Genomic DNA, 21,223 nt, shown 5'->3' with positions numbered 1-21,223 from the left:
CCTCAGAAGCTGCCCACAGCCCAGCAGAGCAGCTGCTGTCACCGAGCAAGGAGGGGAATTAATGACTCCTGGCTTGGCTGCTGCGCGCGGCGGTGTGTGAGCTCCTCTGGAACCATCGATTTCCCTTCCTGCTGGCTGGGGGCTGCTCTGCTCACGCTGCAGAAAGCTGCTTTGGAGAGAGGCAGGGAGAAGACAAGACAAGGCTCCTGGGCATGCAGAGCCCCCCACCCCCCAGCCTTGTGCTTGCTGAGCTGGAAACCTGCTGTGATCCTGGGGGTGGTTTGATGGAGAGCTCTCCTCTCCCGGGCTGCTGCTGTGTGTCGGTGGCTCACAGGTTCCTGCTGCTGTGCCTGCAGGTAGCAAAGCTTTCAGGCATGAGATGCTGTGATGATTTGGTTCAATCAGCTCAATGCTGATCCATAACCCCTTGTGACCAGGTCTGAGCTCTATCTGTGCGGGCTTCGTGCCAACATGATGGAAGACTCAGAGCTTCATCTGCTTTTCCAGGCAAAAAGGATCATTTATTTGCAGTTTAAGGTGGGATGGAAGAAGCATGTGTCAGGCCTGGAACATCCCAGGCAGCTTGGGCACAGAGGGGCAGCCTTCCCTGGTGGGGGCTGTCCTGTGTGACCCCAGATAAGACAACTGCCCAGCCCGTGGCAGACCTACTGCATTGGCTCCATGATGGTGATGTTCTCCAGCTCCTCCTGGAGGGTGTCGATGTATTGAACGATCTTTTTGATGCACTCACGGTTTCTGTCCATCTCATTTTGGAAAGCCTGAACAGATCAAAAACCAAGCAGTGAATCTGCAGGCTTGTCAGGGTCCCTTCGTCTAGACATCATCTAGTCCAAAACCCCCTGCTAAAGCAGGGTCACCCACAGCAGCTTACCCAGGAGCACAATGTCCAGGTCGGTTTGGAATCTCTCCAGAGAAGATTCCACAACTTCTCTGGGCAGTCTGCTCCAGGGCTCCAGCACCCTCACAGCAAAAAAAATATGTGAGAAGCTCTGGAGCACATGGGGCTGCAGCAAAGCTTAAGATGAAGTCTTTCCTAGCAGTGTCCCCCACCACTTGGGCCACAGCTGCGTGTGCCCCATCCCCCTGAGCACGGGGGTCTCTTACCTTCTCCGTCACGGAGGCCTGCCAGCGGTAGGTGCTGCAGAGGATGTCGCTCTCTCGCTTGTTAATCTTCAGCAGGCGGATGCCATGGGACGTGTTGAGCGCCTTGACAATGGTGGTTTTGTCCAGCAAGAGCTAGGAGGTAACGTGACCGGATGAGAGGAGGGGGGCGGGCACGCAGCAAAAGCGGCAGAGCTCGGAGCGAGCAGCACAGTAACAGCGGTGCTGGGGGCAGAGAATCAGCCCTCTGCTTCAGACAGCCAAAGCACCACTCAGCGGGAGGGATCCAGTGCTCTCTCCTCCACAAGGGTGTGTCTGGGCCTGTGAAATGGAACGTGATCCTTTGTATGGGTGGGGAAACCGAGGCAGCATCCTCAGCCTCACTTGCTGGAGCTGGGAGCAGATCTCTGCTGGAGAGGGTCCACTGCTGTGGAGTCCTCAGCACAGGAGAGACAGGGACCTGTTGGGTGGGGGCAGAGGAGGCCGCAGCAATGGTGGGATGGCTGGAACCCCTCTGCTGTTAGGCCAGGTTGAGTTGGGGTTGTTCAACCTGGAGAAGAGAAGGCTCCAGGAAATCTTTTTTAAGATCTTTTAAGCCTTTCAGTGCTTAAAGGGGTGATCAGAATGATAGGGACAGCCTTTTTATCAGGGCCTGTTGTGAGAGGACAAGATTTGGTGGTTTAAACTAAAAGAGGGAGATTCAGACTAGAGAGAAGAAAGAAATTTTTTACATTGAGGGTGGTGAAGTTGCCCAGAGAGGTGGTAGATGCTTCATCTCTGGAACTACTCCAGGTCAAGCTGGACATGGCTCAAGCAACCTGCTCTAGTTGCAGATGTCCCTGCTGACTGCAGGGTGCTTTGACTAGATGACCTTGAAAGGCCTCTTCCAACCCAAACCAGCCTATGAGTGCTCTGCTGTGGGCAGGGCTACCCTGCAGTCCATGGCAGCCCCCCCGAGGAGCTGGGGCTGCAGCAAGGCTCAGTGTGCTCCAGCATGCCTGGCACAGCCAGTGCAGGAAGTGGAAAATGGCACTTGGAAGGGTCTCTTGCACTGGTGGCACTGGCTGTAAATCTTCATTTTTTGGACAGTTCCAGCTTCTAATGGAAGCAGTGACTTCTCCTGTGACTCAATAGAGAGTGGCTTTGCTAAACTGTAATGACTCTCCTGCTGCACCCAAGTGCAGCTGTTGAACAAATGAAGATTGCTCCTGCATGGAAATAAATGGCAGGGAGGCAAGATGGGTGCACAGCAATGGTGCATAACTACAGCCATCTGCACAGGCCATAAAGCAGCAGCTCCCCTGGGGGGTGAGGGGTCTGGTTTGTGTCTGTCAGCTCTCCATTACCTGGAGTAATGGGGGGTTGGGATAATCCAGGCAGAGCAAAACCACAGTGAATGCAAAACTTGAGTCGTTTAGCCACTAAGTGAAGGAATAACAGAGGCAGAAAGGTCGGCAGCGGCGCTGGCTGGAGCAATCTCTGTGATTGCTGAAAGGCTCCTGGGATCTTTGCCTGTGCAGCAAGACTGAGGGCACAGTGGAAGGTGCCATTTGAAATGTCATGTCCTGCCTCCAGACCAACTCATGGGCTGGGGAGCTCCAGGAAGGGCTTTTGAAACCACTGAGGCAAACAGAGCCTCAATGCAAGGAAGTCAGAGCAGTGCTGGGATTCTCCCAGGGGAGTGAGGAGAAGCTGAACAAAGCCAGCTGCCTGAGTGCCTGCTGGGTTGGGGCTGTCTGGAAAACAGCCAGAGAAGTGAGTTGTGCTGGAGGCAGGAGAGAGATTTCCTCAGCACCTCTCCTGGGCTGCTGCCACCAGCTCTGGCAGTGCCCAGGGAAACCTGCAGTGCAGTCATACTCTGTCCTAGTCAGCAGAGATGTCCAGTGGCACTGAGTTCACCTGAGCAACTGGGCCTCTTGGGAGGAGGTGATGCTCTGCTTTAGCAATGGCTTTTAGGTGCATGGAGTCTCTTGGAAACCCTGTCCCTTCTGAGAAGAGGCTGTGGCCACCTGTTCTTGCTAATTCCCCACCAGAGATGAATATTTTGGTGCCCTCACCATTCGAACATCATCTGGCAAATCCTCTTCAAGCTCATTCTTGACTGATTTCTCCAGTGTGGTGATGGAGATCTCTAGCAGCCTTTCATGGTGACGGTTCTCCAGGTCCCGGCACTGGCTCATTGTACAGCAGATGGTTAAGGAAAAAGCTGACCCCCACCACTCATTTGTAGAGATGAAATGACCTCCTGTAACTAGAGACTGAGTGTCTGCACAGCAGGCCACAGCAGGAAAGAGCCTGGCTGCTGCCAGAAGCTGCTGTGGTGTCAGGATGTACACGTTCTGCTCTCAATCACACAGTGGGTCTCATCCTCACTCATCACACAGAGCTGGGAGTGGGACTAGGTTTGCAAAGGAAATTGAGGGAGACCTCCCAGGATACAAACTAAGCTCTGAATCATGGTGCAATTATTTGCACCAGGACAACAGATTCCTGTATTTAAAGCAGTGCAACCTGCCACTGAAACTCTTTGGTATTCTCATCTCAGCAACATCAGCAACACAAAAATGAAGGCCATCTAAAGAAACTTCAGCAGGAATTGAAGATATTTCTTTGGCTGCTATGGCAAAACTATACACAGAAAGCAGTCTCAGGAGATCTTCCCAGGGCTGCATGGAGAAAAATGGGGGAGAAAGTTGTCTAAGTCCTACATACTTTCAGCCCAGGAGGATGTGCTCTCCAGAGTCTCCACAAAAAGAAGCTAGGCACCTTAAATGCACCTTAAATTCCTGCAAAGCTGAGAAAGACCTTTTCTGTGGGTTTAAAAATAATAAATCAATTTCTATACTGATGGCTCCTTTCTGGATTTAGGTGAGACAGCTACAACACCAGGAGGTCCAGACCCACACCCTGGCCAAAGGATATATCCCTTTAACATTCTCGATGAAGGTTGATGCTCTATCAGCAATGTTTCTTTTAAAATCCTTTATGAGTTCCTTAACAGAGGGGGGAAAAGAGGAAATATGACAATGAAAGCTTGCATAAACATAAAAGGGAGTCAGGGAGTCTAGGAAGAATCAACGGCTGATTACAATTTGGACTCACTGCTGTTATTAGCACAGTCAGAAACTGCACTGCCTCAAGCATTTAAAGTGTTTTGAAAGTGCTGCAAGATTTTCCTTCCTCCTTCAGGGACAGAAAATCCAAATCATTTCATTAGAGGGAAGCTGGCTGAAAGATGCCTTCAGCTGGTGTCTGGTGTCTTTGTTATCCTCACCTAAGTAAAGCACAGAGTGCTGTGTTCCCACACAGTGCCATGCTGCAGCTCCCTTGTAGGTATGAAGAGCCTCTTGTTGGAAGCAAAACCACTGCCTGGGCTTACTGCAGCTCTTGCTTTAGTCCTCAGTTTGCTGTTACCTATTACCTCTCTCTAAAATGGCTGATGGAGAATCTGTGAAGTGTTGCATTTAAAATGTCTTGGAACAACACTTCAAACAGAGCCACACAGAGAGAAAAGCCTCTGCATTCCAGCCAGGGAGAAACACTTCTGCTCATTCCATCAGTGCCTGCAGAGACGTGAGGACCAATTCAGAAAGCACTGAAAAGGCACAATCCTGATGCAGCAAGGAATCCATTTTGAGCTGCTGCTTTCTGTCATGCACATTCACAGAAGTAACCTGCTGCATCTGTGAGCACACAGGGGCCGACTCCTGTCTGCTCATTTCTAAACAGATCACTTTTTTTTTTTTTTTCCCTTAAATGAAGATGCACAGTAGCAGCCCTGCCCTAGTTTTGGAGGAAAAAGGCAGCTCTTATGCAAGCAAAGGTAGTGAGCTGAGCAGGAAGGTGTGTAATCTTATTCATAGGAAAGATCAGCTTCAAAGAATTACACCTCTAGAATCCCAAATGCCTGCCCCATGCTATGCAGAGACTTCTGCATGCAGCCCTATGAAATGACTGAATGACCTCAAGTCCCTTCATCTAAAGTCTAGGAAATGAGCTTGGAGAGATGCGAAGGACATCCTGTGCTCTGTTCTGAGAAACAGAAATCTGTGGCAGTGGATCAATGTCCAGAGCCTGATCTCACCCAGATCAACTCTGAGCGAGAGAGGGTAAAACAGAGAGCAACCAGCCTGACTGGAAGCTCTCCTCTTTGTGCAATGGGCTGCTAAGCAGAGGGGAGCAGCCACAAAAAAGTGACACCACTCCCCCACCCCCCTTCTGGATGTGAAGTCTCCCAGCTATGTGCTTAACCCTTACCTCCAGCTGGTCAGTTATCAGCATTTCCAAGGTCATGAGTGCTTCTGACAGCTGAAGTATGTCCTCCTTGGACTCAGCTCGTTTGGACTCAGCAATATCGTAGCTACTGGCATTATGAATCTCATCCAGCCTCTAAACACAGGGAGAGACATAAATTACACATAGTTTGTGCTCAGCACTCCACTGCAATTTAATTAACTTGTTACATATGTGAGGAAAGTTCCTGCTGCTGATTAGCTGAACTGAAATGTGATGATTCAGGAAGTCTCCACATTTACATACTGGGGAGTCAACGGTGCTGAGCTTGGCCATGGAGGCACTGACAACGTTTCCTCATTCTCCAGTCAGCAGAAGACTTTGCCCCTTTGATGCTTCCAGCTTTGGTTCCATTCTGACACATTTCAAGTTGAAGTATTAGATTCTTGAAACCATGTCAGTATGGGACATATTTTAATGGCTGTGGTGGTGGTGGGTTGCTGGTTGGACTGGATGATCTGAAAGGTCTTTTCCAAGCAAAATGGTTCTACGATTCTCATTTTTTTAGTGAGAGTAGTGAGACACAGACCCAGGTTGCCCAGAGAGGTTGTAGAAGCCCCATCCCTGAAACCATGCCAGGTCAGGTTATCTGAGCAACCTGCTCTAGTGGAAGATGTCCCTACTGACTGCAGGGGTGTTGGACTACAGGCTCACAGGATGTTAGGGGTTGGAAGAGACCTCCAGAGACCATCGAGTCCAACCCCCCTGCCAGAGCAGGACCATAGAATCCAGCACAGGTCACACAGGAACACATCCAGATGGGGCTGGAAAGTCTCCAGACAAGGAGACTCCACAACCTCTCTGGGGAGCCTGTTCCAGTGCTCTGTGATCCTCACAGGGAAGAAGTTCCTCCTCATGTTGAGGTGGAACCTCCTGTGCTGGAGTTTCTATCCATTACCCCTTGTCCTATCCCAGGGTGCAAGTGAGCAGAGCCTGTCCCCTCCCTCTTGACCCACAGCCCTCAGATATTTATAAACGTTTATTAAATCCCCTCTCAGTCTTCTCCTGTCCTGGCCCCTCAGCTTCTCCTCATTGGGCAGTGCTCCAGTCCCCTCATCATCCTCATAGCCCTCTGTTGGACTCTCTCCAGCAGATCGCTGTCCCTCTTGAACTGGGGAGCCCAGAACTGGATACAATACCCCAGGTGAAGTCTCACCAGGGCAGAGTAGAGGGGGAGGAGAACCTCCCTCGATCTGCTGGACACACCAGATGAGCTTTAAAGGTCCCTCCCAACCCAACCCAGTCTATGATTCTATGCCCTTGCTGGCCACGAAGAAGACATTAACAATTACTTCCCAGAAAGAAATGCAGGCCTAAGTCCTGATCCCCTTCACATCAAGGAGAATCTTGATTGACTTCCACAGGGTCAGGATTTAGTGCTCTGAATATGGAATACGTCTCACTGCCTGCCTTCCTCTCACAGCACGGATTTATTGCCCTTCGGAATTAAATATTGACGTCAGTTTTGTATCAGAAAGGATTTATGATTTCTTGGAGCAACAACAAAAAAATAAATTAAAAAATCCTGTTTTACTGAGCAATGTGTTAGTTTCAGGTCTCTTCAAAATAAGTTAATGATCAAATGTTAATAGGTTTTCAAATGCTTAATCCATATCTGTTAAGGAATGGGCTACAATGGAGAGCTCTAATGAAAACCATTGCCAATGCTTGGGCCTGACAATGGACCTGGTCATCCAAACTTGGTGGTGTTCAAAGGGGAGAAGGGAAGGGCAAGGTATCTTCTGTTTCTAATGAAAACAAGTTCTGAGGCTCACAAAGCTCCCCAGCCATTCAATGTGTACCCCTGAGAGCAATGGCTTCAAAGTTCAAGCCCTTTAATGCATCTTTGCTCCTTAACTAACTTCAGAGTTATTTTACAGGTTCCCCAAGCTTACAAGGCAGGATTACAGTGAGACAAACAGCCCCTAATATGTTTCACAGACCTCAGCCTGCACTGTTTGAACTCCTCTGGTGATTTCAAATCAACAGGGGAAACGCTATTAAAATGCAGCCTTTGGTTTTGACACTGACTCCTCCAGTGGGAACTGTCACGCTGGCTGCTGTGTCCTGTTCTTGCAAGATGTAGCTGAGCTTGCAGATCAAAGACAAAGAACCCATTAAGGCCACAGCTGGAACACTGGGCTCAGTTCTGGGCTCCTCAGTTCAAGAGGGACAAGGAACTACTGGAGAGAGTCCATCAGAAGTTATGAAGATGGTGAGGGGCCTGAAACACCTCTGTGAGGAGGAAAGGACCTGGAGCTGTTTGACCTGAAGAAGAACAGCCTGAGAGGGGATTTTCTCAAAGCTCAAGCAAGACCTAAAGGGTTAGGGGCAAGAGGATGGGGCCAGACTCTTTTCAGTGGTGCCCAGTGACAGGACAAGGGGCAATGGGCACAAACTGGAACCCAGGAGGTTCTGTCTGGTGCTGGAGTCCCAGAGCAGACTGCCCAGAGAGGTTGTGGAGTGTCCTTCTCTGGAGAGATTCCAAACCCACCTGGACGTTGTGCTCCTGGGCAAGCTGCTGTGGGTGACTTTCCTTTAGCAGGGAGGTTGGACTGGATGATCTCCAGAGAGCCCTTCCAACTGCACCATGCTAGGATTCTGTGACCAAAATCTGGCCTCAGCCATGTTTCTTTAGGTTTGATTTAGGATTTTTTGCAATGGAAGATATTTTGGCAATTGAAGTGCAAGTTAACTACATGTGCATCTCAGTCGTCTTTTTTCCCTGCTGCCTTCTGGTAAGTCTGCAGACTTATATCCTGAGAAGAGCTGTCAGAGTCAGTGTGCCAGCATGAGTCAGCAGAGTTCAAGGACTGGGCACAGAGTGACTCAGCAGTGCCAGCCTGTGACAAAGCACCTAGCTAAAAGTGACCCCTGGTTATCAAAGGGAGCCAGTGCTCATGACTCTGCCTGGTGTCAGCTGCCAGGGACTTGCTCAGCTGACAGTGTCACCAGGCTTTAGCCCACCCCTTACATTTTTCTGTGGAAAGAAAATAATGATCCATCTATTATCTATGGGCAGAAAGGGATTGCACTGGAAGCTGTGCCCTTAGCAGCCATAATGGGTGGCTGTAGTTGAGCAGAATGGAAAAAAAAAAAAAAGATTTCTGCTGTAAAAAGACTAAAAATACATTACAATAACTTTATCTAATTTTTTTTTTTTGGTCAAAGTTCTTTGAGCTGTTGTTGATAAGATGAACTGAAGCAGAAAATTACTTGAAAAACTCAATACTCTGCAATCTCCTCCTTTTGCTTCCCCATTTTTCAATGAAGGAAGAGTTATTGGAAGCCTCAAAGAGAAGGGAAGTGGTGTTAAATCTGATAAATCTGTGTCTATTTTAGATCAACTTCATCATAAGTGTTTCAACTAAAAGAAAGGTTGAGCATTTCCAAACCCCACCATGTTTAGCCACATTTTTTTCCTGTAAAGCCTTGAAGGACCATTACCTTCCTGGGCAATAAGATAACACATAGGACATGTTCATCTTGTCCTGTGACTGAATTTCAAATACAGATAAAAGCTGTCAGTGTTAGCTGGTTGTTAGTTGACCAAAGGGCTGAAACTTCGATCCCCAAATTATTTTTCTACATAAAGTACTAAAAAACATCTTTTAACACTACATTAGTTAATGACATTACATCAGCTAACACAATGATTTTTCTTGGTATTGATTTCTACTGTAAGAAACATGTAAAAATCAGTGATAGAGCACTGGCAGAGGTTGCCCAAAGAGGCTGTGGAGTCTCCATCCTTGGAGATAATCAGCTGGCTTAGGATGCCCAGCTGGAATAGTCTGCCCAGACACATTGCGGAGTCTCTTCCTCTGAAGAGATTTCAAACTCACCTGGACATGGTCTTGATCAACCTGTTCTGGGTGGTTCTGCTTTAGCAGGGGAGTTGGACTAGATGACCTCTTCCAACCCCCACCACACTGGGACTGTGCAGAGAAATCCTGTATCAAACAAACTGAGACACAACCGCCTTACCCTTTTGTTCCGGCTCTCAAAGTCAAGGATGATTTTCCTGTTTTCTTGCTGGTTGGCCATTAATGCTTCATGAAGGCTTTCACAGAAACTGGAGACTTCAGCTTCTCGTTTTTCGTGCTCTTGCAGACCATAGTTAAAAAGGTTCTCACAAACCAAGACAAACTCCTCCCTGTATGTGACACCAGAGTCAAGGTGTTTTGCTTGTTCAGTGGAGCAACATTCTATGTTCCTTTTACCTCTGCAAATTCCAGCCACAAGATTTACAAGCTACTGGGGTGTAAACTCCCTAGTTCCTGCTGGGAGCAGGCTGCCAGATGTTTTCTCTGTGGCAGGTCTGGGTCACCCATCTACATTCTAAGCACAGGATTCAGCTAGATTAAGGATATGGAGACAGCTGTGGCAACTCGAGGGAAAAGGCCTTGTGGAAGGAAAGGAAATACATCGAATGACTCTTTTTCTGACACAGCAGTGGAATGAAGCATACAAACCCATATCTGTCTTCACAAGTGTGGATACAGTGCCTGCATAGTTAATAAATACACCTCAGGAGCCTACAGCCAGAGCACAGAATAAACTACTGACTTGGTAGCATCACAAAAATAATGTCCATTTTTCTTCTGCTATTATCTTGGCAATGGAATTGTTTCTGGAGTCTGTTGTAGTTAAGCTGTGATGCATTTTTTTTCCCCCACCAGCGTAATGCAATTTTGAGGAAGGTCAAGTTACTGGCCTTGACAATGCTCTATTAATCTGAATGAGAAAAGAAAAAAGGGGGGAAATGTGTCTGCTTTCTGATCCTCTGTGTAGGAGCAATGATCAGAAAAAAAAGTGCTGGCCTGAAAACTTCCTGCTGCCAGCCCTGGCAGGCTGTGAGATACACGACTCGTATCCTTCTGATTAGTCTGTTCCTATCTCCTACCACTTCAATTTCAACATGATTTTAGCGACTGCACTCTTACAATCTAACTGACAGAGATTTATCTTAGAGCTCATTTTAAACTTTAAGTGGATTCCAGCCTTAAAGAAAGTACAAAGCCTTGATTCTCCAAGGGTCAGAAAAGGCTACTGAAATTGTGTTTGATTCAAGCGAAGGGAAAAGGACTATGGTAATTACGACAGTGAGAATTTAAAACGCTGGAATCTCATCAGGTGCATTAACAAGAGTGTGGCCAGCAGGTCAAGGGAGATTCTCCTCCTCCTCTGCTCTGCCCTAGTGAGGCCACAGCTGGAGCACTGTGTCTCCTCAGTTGAAGAGAGACAGAGAACTACTGGAGAAAGCCCAGCAGAAGCTACTGAGATGCTGAGGGGCCTGGACCATCTCTGTGAGGAAGAAAGGCTGAGAGCCTTGGGGCTGTTGAGCCTGGAGAAGAGCAGCCTGAGGGGATTTAAACAATGCTGATCAGAAGCTAAAGGGCAGGGGGCAAGAGGAGGGGGCCAGACTCTTGTCAGTGGTACCCAGTGACAGGACAAGGGGCAATGGGCAGAAAAGGAAATCCAGGAGGCTCTGTCTGGACAGGAGGAGAAAATTCTTTGATGTGAGGGTGCTGGAGTGCTGGAGCAGGCTGCCCAGAGCGGTTGTGGAGTGTCTTTCTCTGGAGAGATTCCAAACCCACCTGGACATTGTGCTCCTGGGCAACCTGCTGTGGATGACCCTGCTTTAGCACGGGGTTTGACTAAATGATCTCTAGGGGTCCCTTCCAGGCCTCACCATGCTGGAATTCATGACTTGTTGGTGCTAGAAATGCGTGGGTTTAAAATAGGATGTTTCATGCTGGGTTGGTCAGCTTGCCAATGATAGAAACCATTTGTTTGTAGCTCTCTTATTTCAGGAGATTTCAAGTCTTAAAGCTGTCAGTGGTCTCAGTCTTGCAGTAGGGTTTTTTTTTGGTACTATTCCAAAAATTGAACACAGACTGTCTCAGATCCTAGATCAATGTAGCTTTCAGCCCTGGACAAAAGCAACAGACAAAGAGTCCCTGTGGATGCACCTCCTTCTTCACTCCAGGCATTACACTGTAGCTGTAGGTATTCTTGACCCAAGAAGGATATGTCTGCAGCAGGTCACCCACGCCAAGGAGGTATGCCAGTTTGGCAGCTTCTGGATCCTCTGCATAGAGATCGTCAAACAGGAATGAGCCATTCAGGTACTCCACAAAGGCTGCCTTTGAAGAGAATCAGAGCAATATAAGGAAAATAAAGAGTGCCAGTCCTCAGGATGTGTTTCTCCCATAAGCACAAAACCAGCAGAGGAACACTGGTGCAGACACAGTGGTACCAACAAAATAGATAAACCAGACAAGGCATGAAAGCACCCTGTGACTGGGGTGCAAACCATCCTGGTGGCTTTGTTGCTAGGACTCTCTAGCCTAAGGATAGAAACCACTATTTAATCTTGGATAAAACACATATAACCACATACTGCAAGGCTGTTAAGCCTTTCAGATAAGGAATCAGTGGACTTTGGGGAGGGATGGAGGGAAGAGCTGCAGTGTCCTCCCTGTCACTTAACTGCCTCCTACTGTGCAGCTGACCTGATCTTCTAGAGGTCTGGAACACAGAGCCAGACCATAACTGAATGCACCATTCCACCTGGTCTTGTTTTCAGCCTATTCACAGGACTTCAGTGATCTCTGAAGGACCTGAAGAGCTTAACCATAAAACTAATGAAAAGCATTAACTTGGTGTGAAGGAGAAAAAAGTCACTGCACCATGAAAATGCTAACAGTTCCCTCAGACCTGTGATTTTCTTAATCTCATGTCAGACTGATAAGGTCCCCAGGTATGATTTACTATTTAGCTTTGCAGGATCTGTGTCTGTAGCTTCATTGCTCAGCCAAAAGAATTATGTTCCCTCATGTCATGTGTATTGCACAGCAGCTCCTGTTTTCATCCAAAAAATGAGATTCAGAGTTCACAGAGATTAATCCCAGCCTTAGTTTTAGCACAGTCGATGTAAATCTTCAAGCAGGTAAAAGAAGTCAATATGTGTTGTGCTTTCTTCTGAGACAATATACAACGAGCCACAGAAAACATACTTTGTGGTACTCCAGCTCCTTCTGCTTCGCCTGCTCTTCCTTCAGCTGAGCCAGGGCCTCAGCCTCCTCAAGTTCCAGTAGCTCAGTGAGATCTTGATACTTTAAAACTGCAGCTTCTCGCTGAGAAATGCAAACAAAGACAATATTTTTATCAGATGATCCAGCATTCCTCAACAAAGCTTGGCACAAGCATTTGATCTTTCTAGAACATGTACCTGAGGGCCCTCTGCCCTCTCCATTTCTTTGTGGGCTTTTATTAAGCTACTCATGAAGTTTTTAATCTATTCCTCACCCCAGTTGTTGGGGTTTTTTTGTTGGCATATTACTCTTACTCTGCATTTGATACATTTGAGCTGATTCAGTCCCTTGAAACTTTTTTCTCCCCATTTTCTCAGCTTCAGAGGTGTTTTTTTTTCTTTTTTTTTCAGCAGGAGGTTCTGTTTTGACTCCTAGAATTTGAGCTCTGATTTCATCAGCTAGTAAGTTTAATGCATTTACTAGAGAGGAGCACTCCTCCTTTTTGGAGGAGTAGATGGCAAGTGGAAGGCAGGGGCAAGAACCTAATTAGCTTGAAACTGAAGCTTGACAAACTGAAGTGTGCAATTCTATGATGCACTGTCTGTATGAGCAGGGACTGGGCTCAATGACCTGGAAAGCCCTTCCAGTCCAGTGCTAAGAGTGATGGATATCCCAAGTACAGCTCCTGCTCTGTGCCAAGCAAATCTACAATCAATCATGTTCTTTGGTTACTAACCAAAAAAAAACAACAAAAAAACAACAAAACAACCACAAACAAACAAGGAAAAGCCTTCTTTGCTCCCTCGAGCGCTGGGACCAAAAAGTGGACCCTCAGGTGAGTGGTGTGGATGTGCTGTCCTGTCCTCAGAAATCCAGGGGACAGAGAGCATTTGACAGCTTCTGCTTGTCTGGATGATATCTGCTACTGAAACTGCTCAGCAAGCTGCAGGACCACCAAGCCTCCTCTCCCCTGGACCCTTCCTCCTTTCCCCTACCAAACCAATTTCCTCCAAGATGTTCTCAGCTCTGAGGTGGCTTGCTGCCTTCTCACTCACATCGCTGCCTCTCTGTGGCAGCATTCACCCAGCCCCTCTCCCACACACAGCTGCTGATTTTCACAAAACCTGTGAAGACATCACGCCTCTGACACCTCTACTTCTCTGTCAGATTTGATAGAATTTGGCCTACAGGTTCACAGCTGTTAGGTGGAGGCAGAATAAACACCGTGTGTTTCTGTAAGCCTCATTTCTGCAGGGCACCTGCCCTGAATGCAAGAATATTGCTGGCATGCCAACAAAACATGCTCTGTAAGATGCTCTGAGCAAGCTGATCTAGTTGAAGATGTCCCCGTTCTCCCTGCAGAGAGATTGGACTAGATGACCTTTTCTGGCAGTTTCAGGCTGATGCCTGTTTTGGGAGGTAATTTCAACTCACCACACCTTTAAAAGTCCCTTCTACCCTAAACCACTCTGTGATTCTATGATTCTATGCTGCCTCTAAAAGTCTCTTCTAACTCCAACTAGTCTGTGATTCTATGATTCTATGCTGTTGCCCAATTGCACAAGCAGGGAGGGAATGCAGAGATGCTTACTGTGGTGTCATTCACGAGCTTGAAGTCCAAGTACACCAGACCTGGAAGATGAGCAACAACAAAGAGCGTGTAGCGCTCGTCCTCACAGAGAGGGTTCCCCATGAGATTCAGTGTGCGCAGGCTTTTAAACCTCCTGAGATAGACAACCTGTGCCAAGGGAAAGAGAAGAACTTCCTAGTGCCTGCACATTTCATTGTTCTTAGTAGTTTGCATGCATACCCTGCTCTGCTGCCAAGCACAGGCTGGCATTAAGTTATGGTGAGAATTTGGAGAAACTACCCCCAAAAATGCAATCGCCAGACTTAGCTCAGTTTGGGATTGGGAGCAAATGAAGCTCTATTTACAAGCAAACTACAATCAGGAAATATGAAATGTAATTCATATCTACAAAATATACAATATATGTACTGTCTATCTATCTATCTATTCTCAATTTATATGTATACTTACAATTTGTAAACAACAGAGAAACTCCTCAGACCCCCCTGGACAGATCCAGGGGACCCATTCACCTCCTTCCCCACTCCCTCCCTCCTTCCTGTTACCTCACACAGGCTCACAGGATGTTAGGGATTGGACGAGACCTCCAGAGACCATCGAGTCCAACTCCCCTGCCAGAGCAGGACCATAGAATCCAGCACAGGTCACACAGGAATGCATCCAGATGGGTCTGGAAAGTCTCCACAACCTCTCTGGGGAGCCTGTTCCAGTGCTCTGTGACCCTCACAGTGCAGAAGTTCCTCCTCATGTTGAGGTGGAACCTCCTGTGCTGTAGTTTATATCCACTGCCCCTTGTCCTATCACAGGATGCAACTGAGCAGAGCCTGTCCCCTGCCTCTTGATACCCAGCCCTCAGAGGTTTATAAGCATTTATTAAATCCCCTCTCAATCTTTTCTTCTCAAAACAGAGATACCCTGGCAAGGCCATGGAGGGGGGGGGGAAGAGGAGAGAGAGAGAGAGAAAGAGAAGTTGCAAGCAGAAGCAACAGAAGAAGAAAAGAGAAAGAACTGTTTCTGCCACTACCCTCTATCCCCATTAGCAAGCCCATGAATTATATAGACCTTATCATTATTTTTCTTTTGTATCCAATGGTAATAATTTTATTTTCAGTCTTTGCAGTCAGGAACGAAGCTAAAGTTCCCCCTTGACACTGTAACAGGAAACGAAATAGTTAAATCCACATTGGGACTATAGAAATTATGGATGTAGAGGAAAAGTGGATGTGATGGACAATTCAAGGTTCTTAGATTGGTAAAATGCCCTCAGAAGAACCCCCAGGTAAACCCTAGTCTCTACTCCATCCTTTTCCCATATCAAACATTGGAATGCTCTGCTCAGGGAGTCACTGTCCCTTGAGGTGTTCAAGCAGCTGTGGACCTGGTGCTTGGGGACATGGTTTAGTGTTGACCCTGCAGTGCTGGGTTGAGGGTTGGACTGGAGGATCTTTGAGATCTCTTCCAAAGTGATGTTTTCTGTGATTTCTGTGATTCTGTAGCTACTAATTCCTTGGAATTGATGGGAAGTAATAGGAATTTTGTAGTAACAGAACCAGCCCCCACGAGTCAATAATCTAAAAGAGAAATAGCTGCAGGAAGTGCATAATACTTACCAAACCTATACCCTAGATTACAGAGGCAGTGAAATCCTAGGGAGAAGTCTCTCCTCTAAAGACAGGTTTGGATACAGTGGCAAATGTCAGGTTTAGGCTATTTGATCCTTTGACAAGGAATATTTGCAGGGACAGAGAGCACTCACATCTTCCAGAGTGGTCAGGTTATTCTTTCCAATGGAGAAAATCTGCAGCTCTTGCAAGGTGTCCATGTGCTCAAGTTTAGATATTCTGTTGTTGGAGAGGCTGAGGTCCTGCAGTCTGAGAAGGGTATCCAGGCCCTCAATTACTTCAATATTGTTGAAGGACAGGTCTGGGGAAGAGTTTAGAAATCAGAAGTTTTAAACCTGTTTTAAGACTGATTCCTCTTCTGCTATTGCTTGTTACTGGGAAACTCCCCCCTCACTCCAACCTCCTTTCAGGTAGTTGTAGATCTCCCCTTGGCATCCTTTTCTCCAGGCTGAACAATCCCAGTTCCCTCAGCCACTACTTGTAACATTGTGCTCTAGACCCCTTCATTCCACACACACAACCTGAAAGCAATTTCTACCTTACAGGGAAACCTAAAATACAAGAAAAGAGGTGGGGAAATGCTCTAAAAGGAGACTATTTCTTCGACAAATTTAACACTCCTTGTGTTGTTTCTTGCCTGCCACACCAATGTCCACCCTCATGGTCACTCCCATAACACAACACAGGCCAGTCCCACGCTCCCAATCCCTCTGTTGTCCATGGAGGTATGCAAAAGGCAGAGCCTCACTTCAGATATTTCACACGCTGATATTTCCACTTATCCCACCAGAACATCTATCTTGACACCTACATTCATCATGACTAAGGACAGGATTTGCCTTCAGGCCAGGACTGAGCAATCCAGGAGTCCAAAGATGGTTGATGAGGTCACCAGCTGCCTGCATCACCCCAGCCCCTGCACTGAGACACTCACGCAGCAGCTGCTGAACCAAGCTGTGGCCTTTGAGCAAACAAAACTCCTGAGTGTGCTTCAAAGCACTCTGCTTACATTGTGGTGATGAGCTGTTGATTCACAAGTGCATTAGTCATCTGTGCAGCAGAACGGTGCAGACAACTGGGCGGAAGGACCCATCAGACATCTCAAGATGTGCTGATGAACCCAAGCCCTTGCATGCTATTTTCAAAGGCAGCTGAGGGTATTTATGCTGCCAGCCAGCGATGTGGGATGTGGCTGCAGCTCCCAGAGAATGCTCTAAGCTATGGATCTGCAGCAGCAAGCTCACCAGCCTGCCCACAATCAAACCCGGCACCACTGTGTGAGGCTGCTGTTGGCATCCTGAGCTTTTAGTTGAAAGCAGTCATACCAGACTACAGTGATGGGCACTTCCTGGGGCTGGCACTGGTGGGTGAAAAGGTGGACGTGAGCTGGCAGTGTGTGTGCACAGCCCAGACCCACCTGTGGCCTGGGCTGATCCTGAGCAGAGTGGGCAGAAGGTGGAGGGAGGAGATTCTGCCCCTCTGCTGTGCTCTGCTAAGACTCACCTGCAGTGCTGGGGCCAGCTCTGGAGTCCTCAGCACAGGAGAGACATGGACCTGCGGGAGCAGGGCCAAGAGGCCACAAAAATGATCCAAGTGCTGAAGCTCTCTGCTGTGAGGACAGGCTGAGAGAATTTGGGTTGTCTGGCCTAGAGAAAAGAAGGCTCCAGGACACTTATAGTGACCTTTCAGTACTTAAAGGGGGCTTAGAAGAAATGTGGGGTCAGACTTTTTAGCAGAGCCTGTTGTGACAGGACAAGGGGTGATGATTTTAAACTGAAAGGGGGGGCCTCAGACTAACTAGAAGGAAAAAAAAATTATATTGAGGGTAGTGAGACACTGGTCCAGGTTGCCCAGAGAGGTGGTAGATGTGCCATCCCTGGAACTATTCCAGGTCAGGTTGTTTAGGGCTCTGAGCAGCCTCTCTAGTTGTAGGGGGTTGGACTAGATGACCTTTAAAGCCCCCTTTCATCCCAAACTTTGTATGATTTTATGGGAAAACAATGACAACAAGGCCTTAAGCATCTTATGGTAAAGGTCCAGTGGGTTCTAGGCTCTGAAACACCTGCATTAGCTTTGAAAACAGAGCACAGGCTTCTAAATCACAAAGGGGTTTCCATAAATGTTCTGAAAGTTACCTCCAAATACAAGTACAAACCCTGGCGACAAACTTGACATGTCAGCTTTCTGTTCCTGCCACACCAAATGTATTAAAAACAGTTTCTGAGTATTGGAAGGGTTGTTTTGCAGTTCTGATACTCAGGCATTTTGACATTTGACAGTCAAATGAGGAAGCACAGTGACAGCTGACAGCCTTCCCTGGGAAAGCTCTTCTCAGTCATGTTTGAGAAGGAATGCAACACCTTGGCTTTGTCACAGACTGCTTTGCACATCTGAAGGCATCTGAACATATATGCCTGTGTCTTACCAAGCCATACAAGATGAACCAGACTCTCCAGACCTTCTATCTTCTCAATGATGTTGTTGTCCAGCTGCAGTTTAGTCAGATTCTCAAATTGCCAGAGACTATCAATCTGCAGGATATCTAAAGCCATAGAAAAAACAAAACAAAACCAAACCAAACTGAAAACAAACAAACAAAAAAAAAAACAAATCGAACCAACCAAACAAAAAAACACAAATGAAAATTTCTTTTCATGTGAGACAGCTTTCAGTTGAGCAGCCATGCTGTCTTGCACAAGGAAAACATGTCCAATCTTACCTCCAAAATGATTTTCAGCAGATTAGGATGTGATGACTGCCCTGGAGAGCTGAGAGGTGCAGTGGCTGGGTGAGATTTCAGTGAAACAGCCCAGCTAACCTCAGTGTCCTGCACCACTGCATACTGCTCATCAGCAATGCCAATGAGTCACTGAGGGGACACTGACTACAGCCCTGCAGTCAAGAGTGGCTTTGTGAATCCACTCCTAGGACACCTTGACCTTCATTTTCCTTTCTAAAGAGGAGGTTTGGGGGTGAGATTCTGTGTTTGTAGACTAGCAGTGGCCAGCTACTGCTACTGGAAATTACTCTCCTACTCCTGGGATTCTCATCACACAGGAGCAGGTTGAGGTCTAGTCTTTCTGTGAAGGCTGCAGTTTAGAACTAATCAATATCCCTGCATTTAGCTTTCTCCAAAAACAGAATCACAAGGGCAAGTCATTAGGCACAGCAGCAAAACACTAGAACCAAGGTGACAGAAAATACAGAATGTTCTCACTCCCAACCCTCTTTCCCCCCCCAGCAATGGCTTCCCAGAGGGTTTTGTTAGCAGCTCTGCTGCTATTGCTGTTTAGTGAGTGCAGAGCAAAGCAGGGAATTGCATGTATGAAATATTTACACCCTTCTGTGGTCCCTATTTGCAAACAAAGACATGCAGGAGCAGGTAACGGGGGCTGCTCTAAGAAACTCAGTCAATGCATTATTTTACTGGAGCACAAAATGAATCACCAAAAGCAGGGAGGGGTTGCCCAGGAAATTACATACCCCCAGAAGACTCAAATATTGAGCCAAATGTTCTTCCTTCTTGGTTTTTGCGGGGGTTTTTTGTTCTGGTTTGGTTTTTTTTGGTTGCAACTCTATGACTGGTTTGACAGTAAAAGGCAAACTGAGATAATAGTATGGGTGACCAGAGGAAGCCACCAAATTGGACTGTAATCACCATAATCTCCCAAATCGCTGTCACATAATCACCAGCGATGGTGGAGCCTGCCCGGGGTTTGATGTAACGACACACAGAAGGGCCCAACAGGCTGGTGGCCTGTAGGTGTCACCACAATATAAATGTTAAATAAGAGCAGAGACAATAACAGTGAAGTTAAGCAGCTTCAGAGTTACCCATCAGTGAAAGCAGCCAGCTCTCAGTGAAACGACTTCATAGAGGAATAATCTGCACTGATTAATATCTTTATCGGTGATCTGGATGAGGGGAATGAGGGCACCATCAGTCAGTTTGCAGATGACAAGTTGGGTGAGACTGCTGAGCTGCTTGAAGGTGGGAAGGCCCTGCAGAGGGATCTGAACAGGCTGAAGTCAGTGGAATGAGGTTTAACAAGGCCAAGTGCCAGCTCCTGCACTTGGGTCACAACAACCCCATGAACGCTCCAGGCTTGGAGTACAGTGGCTGGAAAGCTGTCCAACAGAAAAAGACCTGGGAGTGCTAAACAACAGCTGTAGATGATCATCGTGTGCCCAGATGGCCAAGAAAGCTAACAACATCCTGGGTTGGATCAGCAATAGTGTGGCCAGCAGGACTACAGAGCTAACTGTCCACATGTACTCAGCACTGATGAATATTCAAATACTGGGTTCAGATTTGGGCCCCTCACTGCCAGAAAGACATTGAGGTGCTAGAGTATGTCCAGACAAGATCACTGAAGCTGGTGAAGGAAGGAGCAGCTGAGGAAAGTAAGGTTGTTCAGCTTGGAGAAAAGGAGATTGAGGGGAGATCTTCTTGCTCTCTACAACTCCCTGAGAGGAGGTTGGAGCTGGGTGGGGGTCAGTCTCTCCTCCTAGTAACAAGTGATAGGATAAAAGGAAATGACCTTAAGTTGCATCACGGGAGGTTTAGGCTGGACATTAGGAATAATTTCTTCTCTGAAAGAATGGCAAATCCCTGGAACAGGCTGCCCAGGACAGCGGTGAAGTCACTGTCCCTGTAAGTGCTCAAAAAGCATATAGATGTGGCACTCAGGGACATGGTTCAGTGGTGACCTCACAGAGGTAATAGCTGGATTCGATCTTTGAGGTCTTTTCCAACCTAAACAATTCAATGATTCTGTGACTAAAAGTGGCACTCCAGATGCTAGTTTTCTCATCACAAATCCAAGCTAATAATGGTTATTTAACTGCGAATTTGCCTCTTTATTCTATCACCCTTTAACAAAAGAAGCAAGAAAGAGATTGATACTCACTTCTAAAACTGAGCTGTAGCTCCGTGACATCCTTATAGTTAATAGCTTCCCTTTTGGCAAGCTTTAAGTCCTCTGGACACTGTTCCTCAATGGCTTTCTGAACCATTTTATCATCAATAATGTTTGGCTCAATATCGTTGTTGAACTGACTCATTGTTATACAATATCAGCCTTAAAAGACAAGAGAAAAAGAGAAGAGAAGTAAATAAGATCACAGCTGGCTGCTGTTTCCAATATTCACTGAACAGGCCTGACAATTCCCAGCAATTAAGAGCACAGCTGAACATGAAGAAGATCTAAAACCTCACAGAAGATATCAGAGAGTGCCTTGACTTTTATCACAAAGTCACTGATGCAACTCCAAGCACACCCTTACAGCCCCAGGCACCACCACATGCAAACTTCATACCATGTTTGAGCATATTCCATGAAGAATTCCAGAATTGGGCTAGGTAAATAGATCAGGAAAGGAAGTCTTGTACGGCACCTATGAACAACAATGGTCCATCTACATGGCAGACAGCTGTTGCTGAAACCCATCTTCATGGGCCATATTCCCACCTGGATGTGATCCTGGACAACCTGCTGTGGGTGACCCCGCTACACTTACAAATCCAAGAGAAGCAGCAGCTGAAAGTAGTGATT

At 47.0% G+C, this 21,223-nt stretch overlaps 1 protein-coding gene across 1 annotated transcript; it reads right to left on the bottom strand.

The window, feature by feature from the left end:
- Window positions 1–665: 665 nt before the first annotated feature.
- DRC3 (dynein regulatory complex subunit 3) lies at window positions 666–20,732 on the bottom strand. Its single transcript, XM_054391146.1, has 12 exons — window positions 20,579–20,732; window positions 18,094–18,210; window positions 15,803–15,969; window positions 14,047–14,193; window positions 12,438–12,557; window positions 11,452–11,564; window positions 9,403–9,577; window positions 5,380–5,511; window positions 4,045–4,115; window positions 3,180–3,303; window positions 1,126–1,257; window positions 666–779 (listed from the first exon to the last, which is right to left on the bottom strand). The coding sequence occupies exons 1-12, from the start codon at window positions 20,730–20,732 to the stop codon at window positions 666–668; spliced, it is 1,566 nt and encodes a 521-aa protein (XP_054247121.1).
- Window positions 20,733–21,223: the final 491 nt, after the last annotated feature.

The sequence above is a fragment of the Indicator indicator genome, chromosome 22, assembly GCF_027791375.1.
Source record: "Indicator indicator isolate 239-I01 chromosome 22, UM_Iind_1.1, whole genome shotgun sequence".
Classification (NCBI taxonomy): Eukaryota; Metazoa; Chordata; class Aves; order Piciformes; family Indicatoridae; genus Indicator; species Indicator indicator.
The sequence above is the reverse complement of the archived record's forward strand: the minus strand, read 5'-3'. Positions and strand labels throughout refer to the sequence as shown.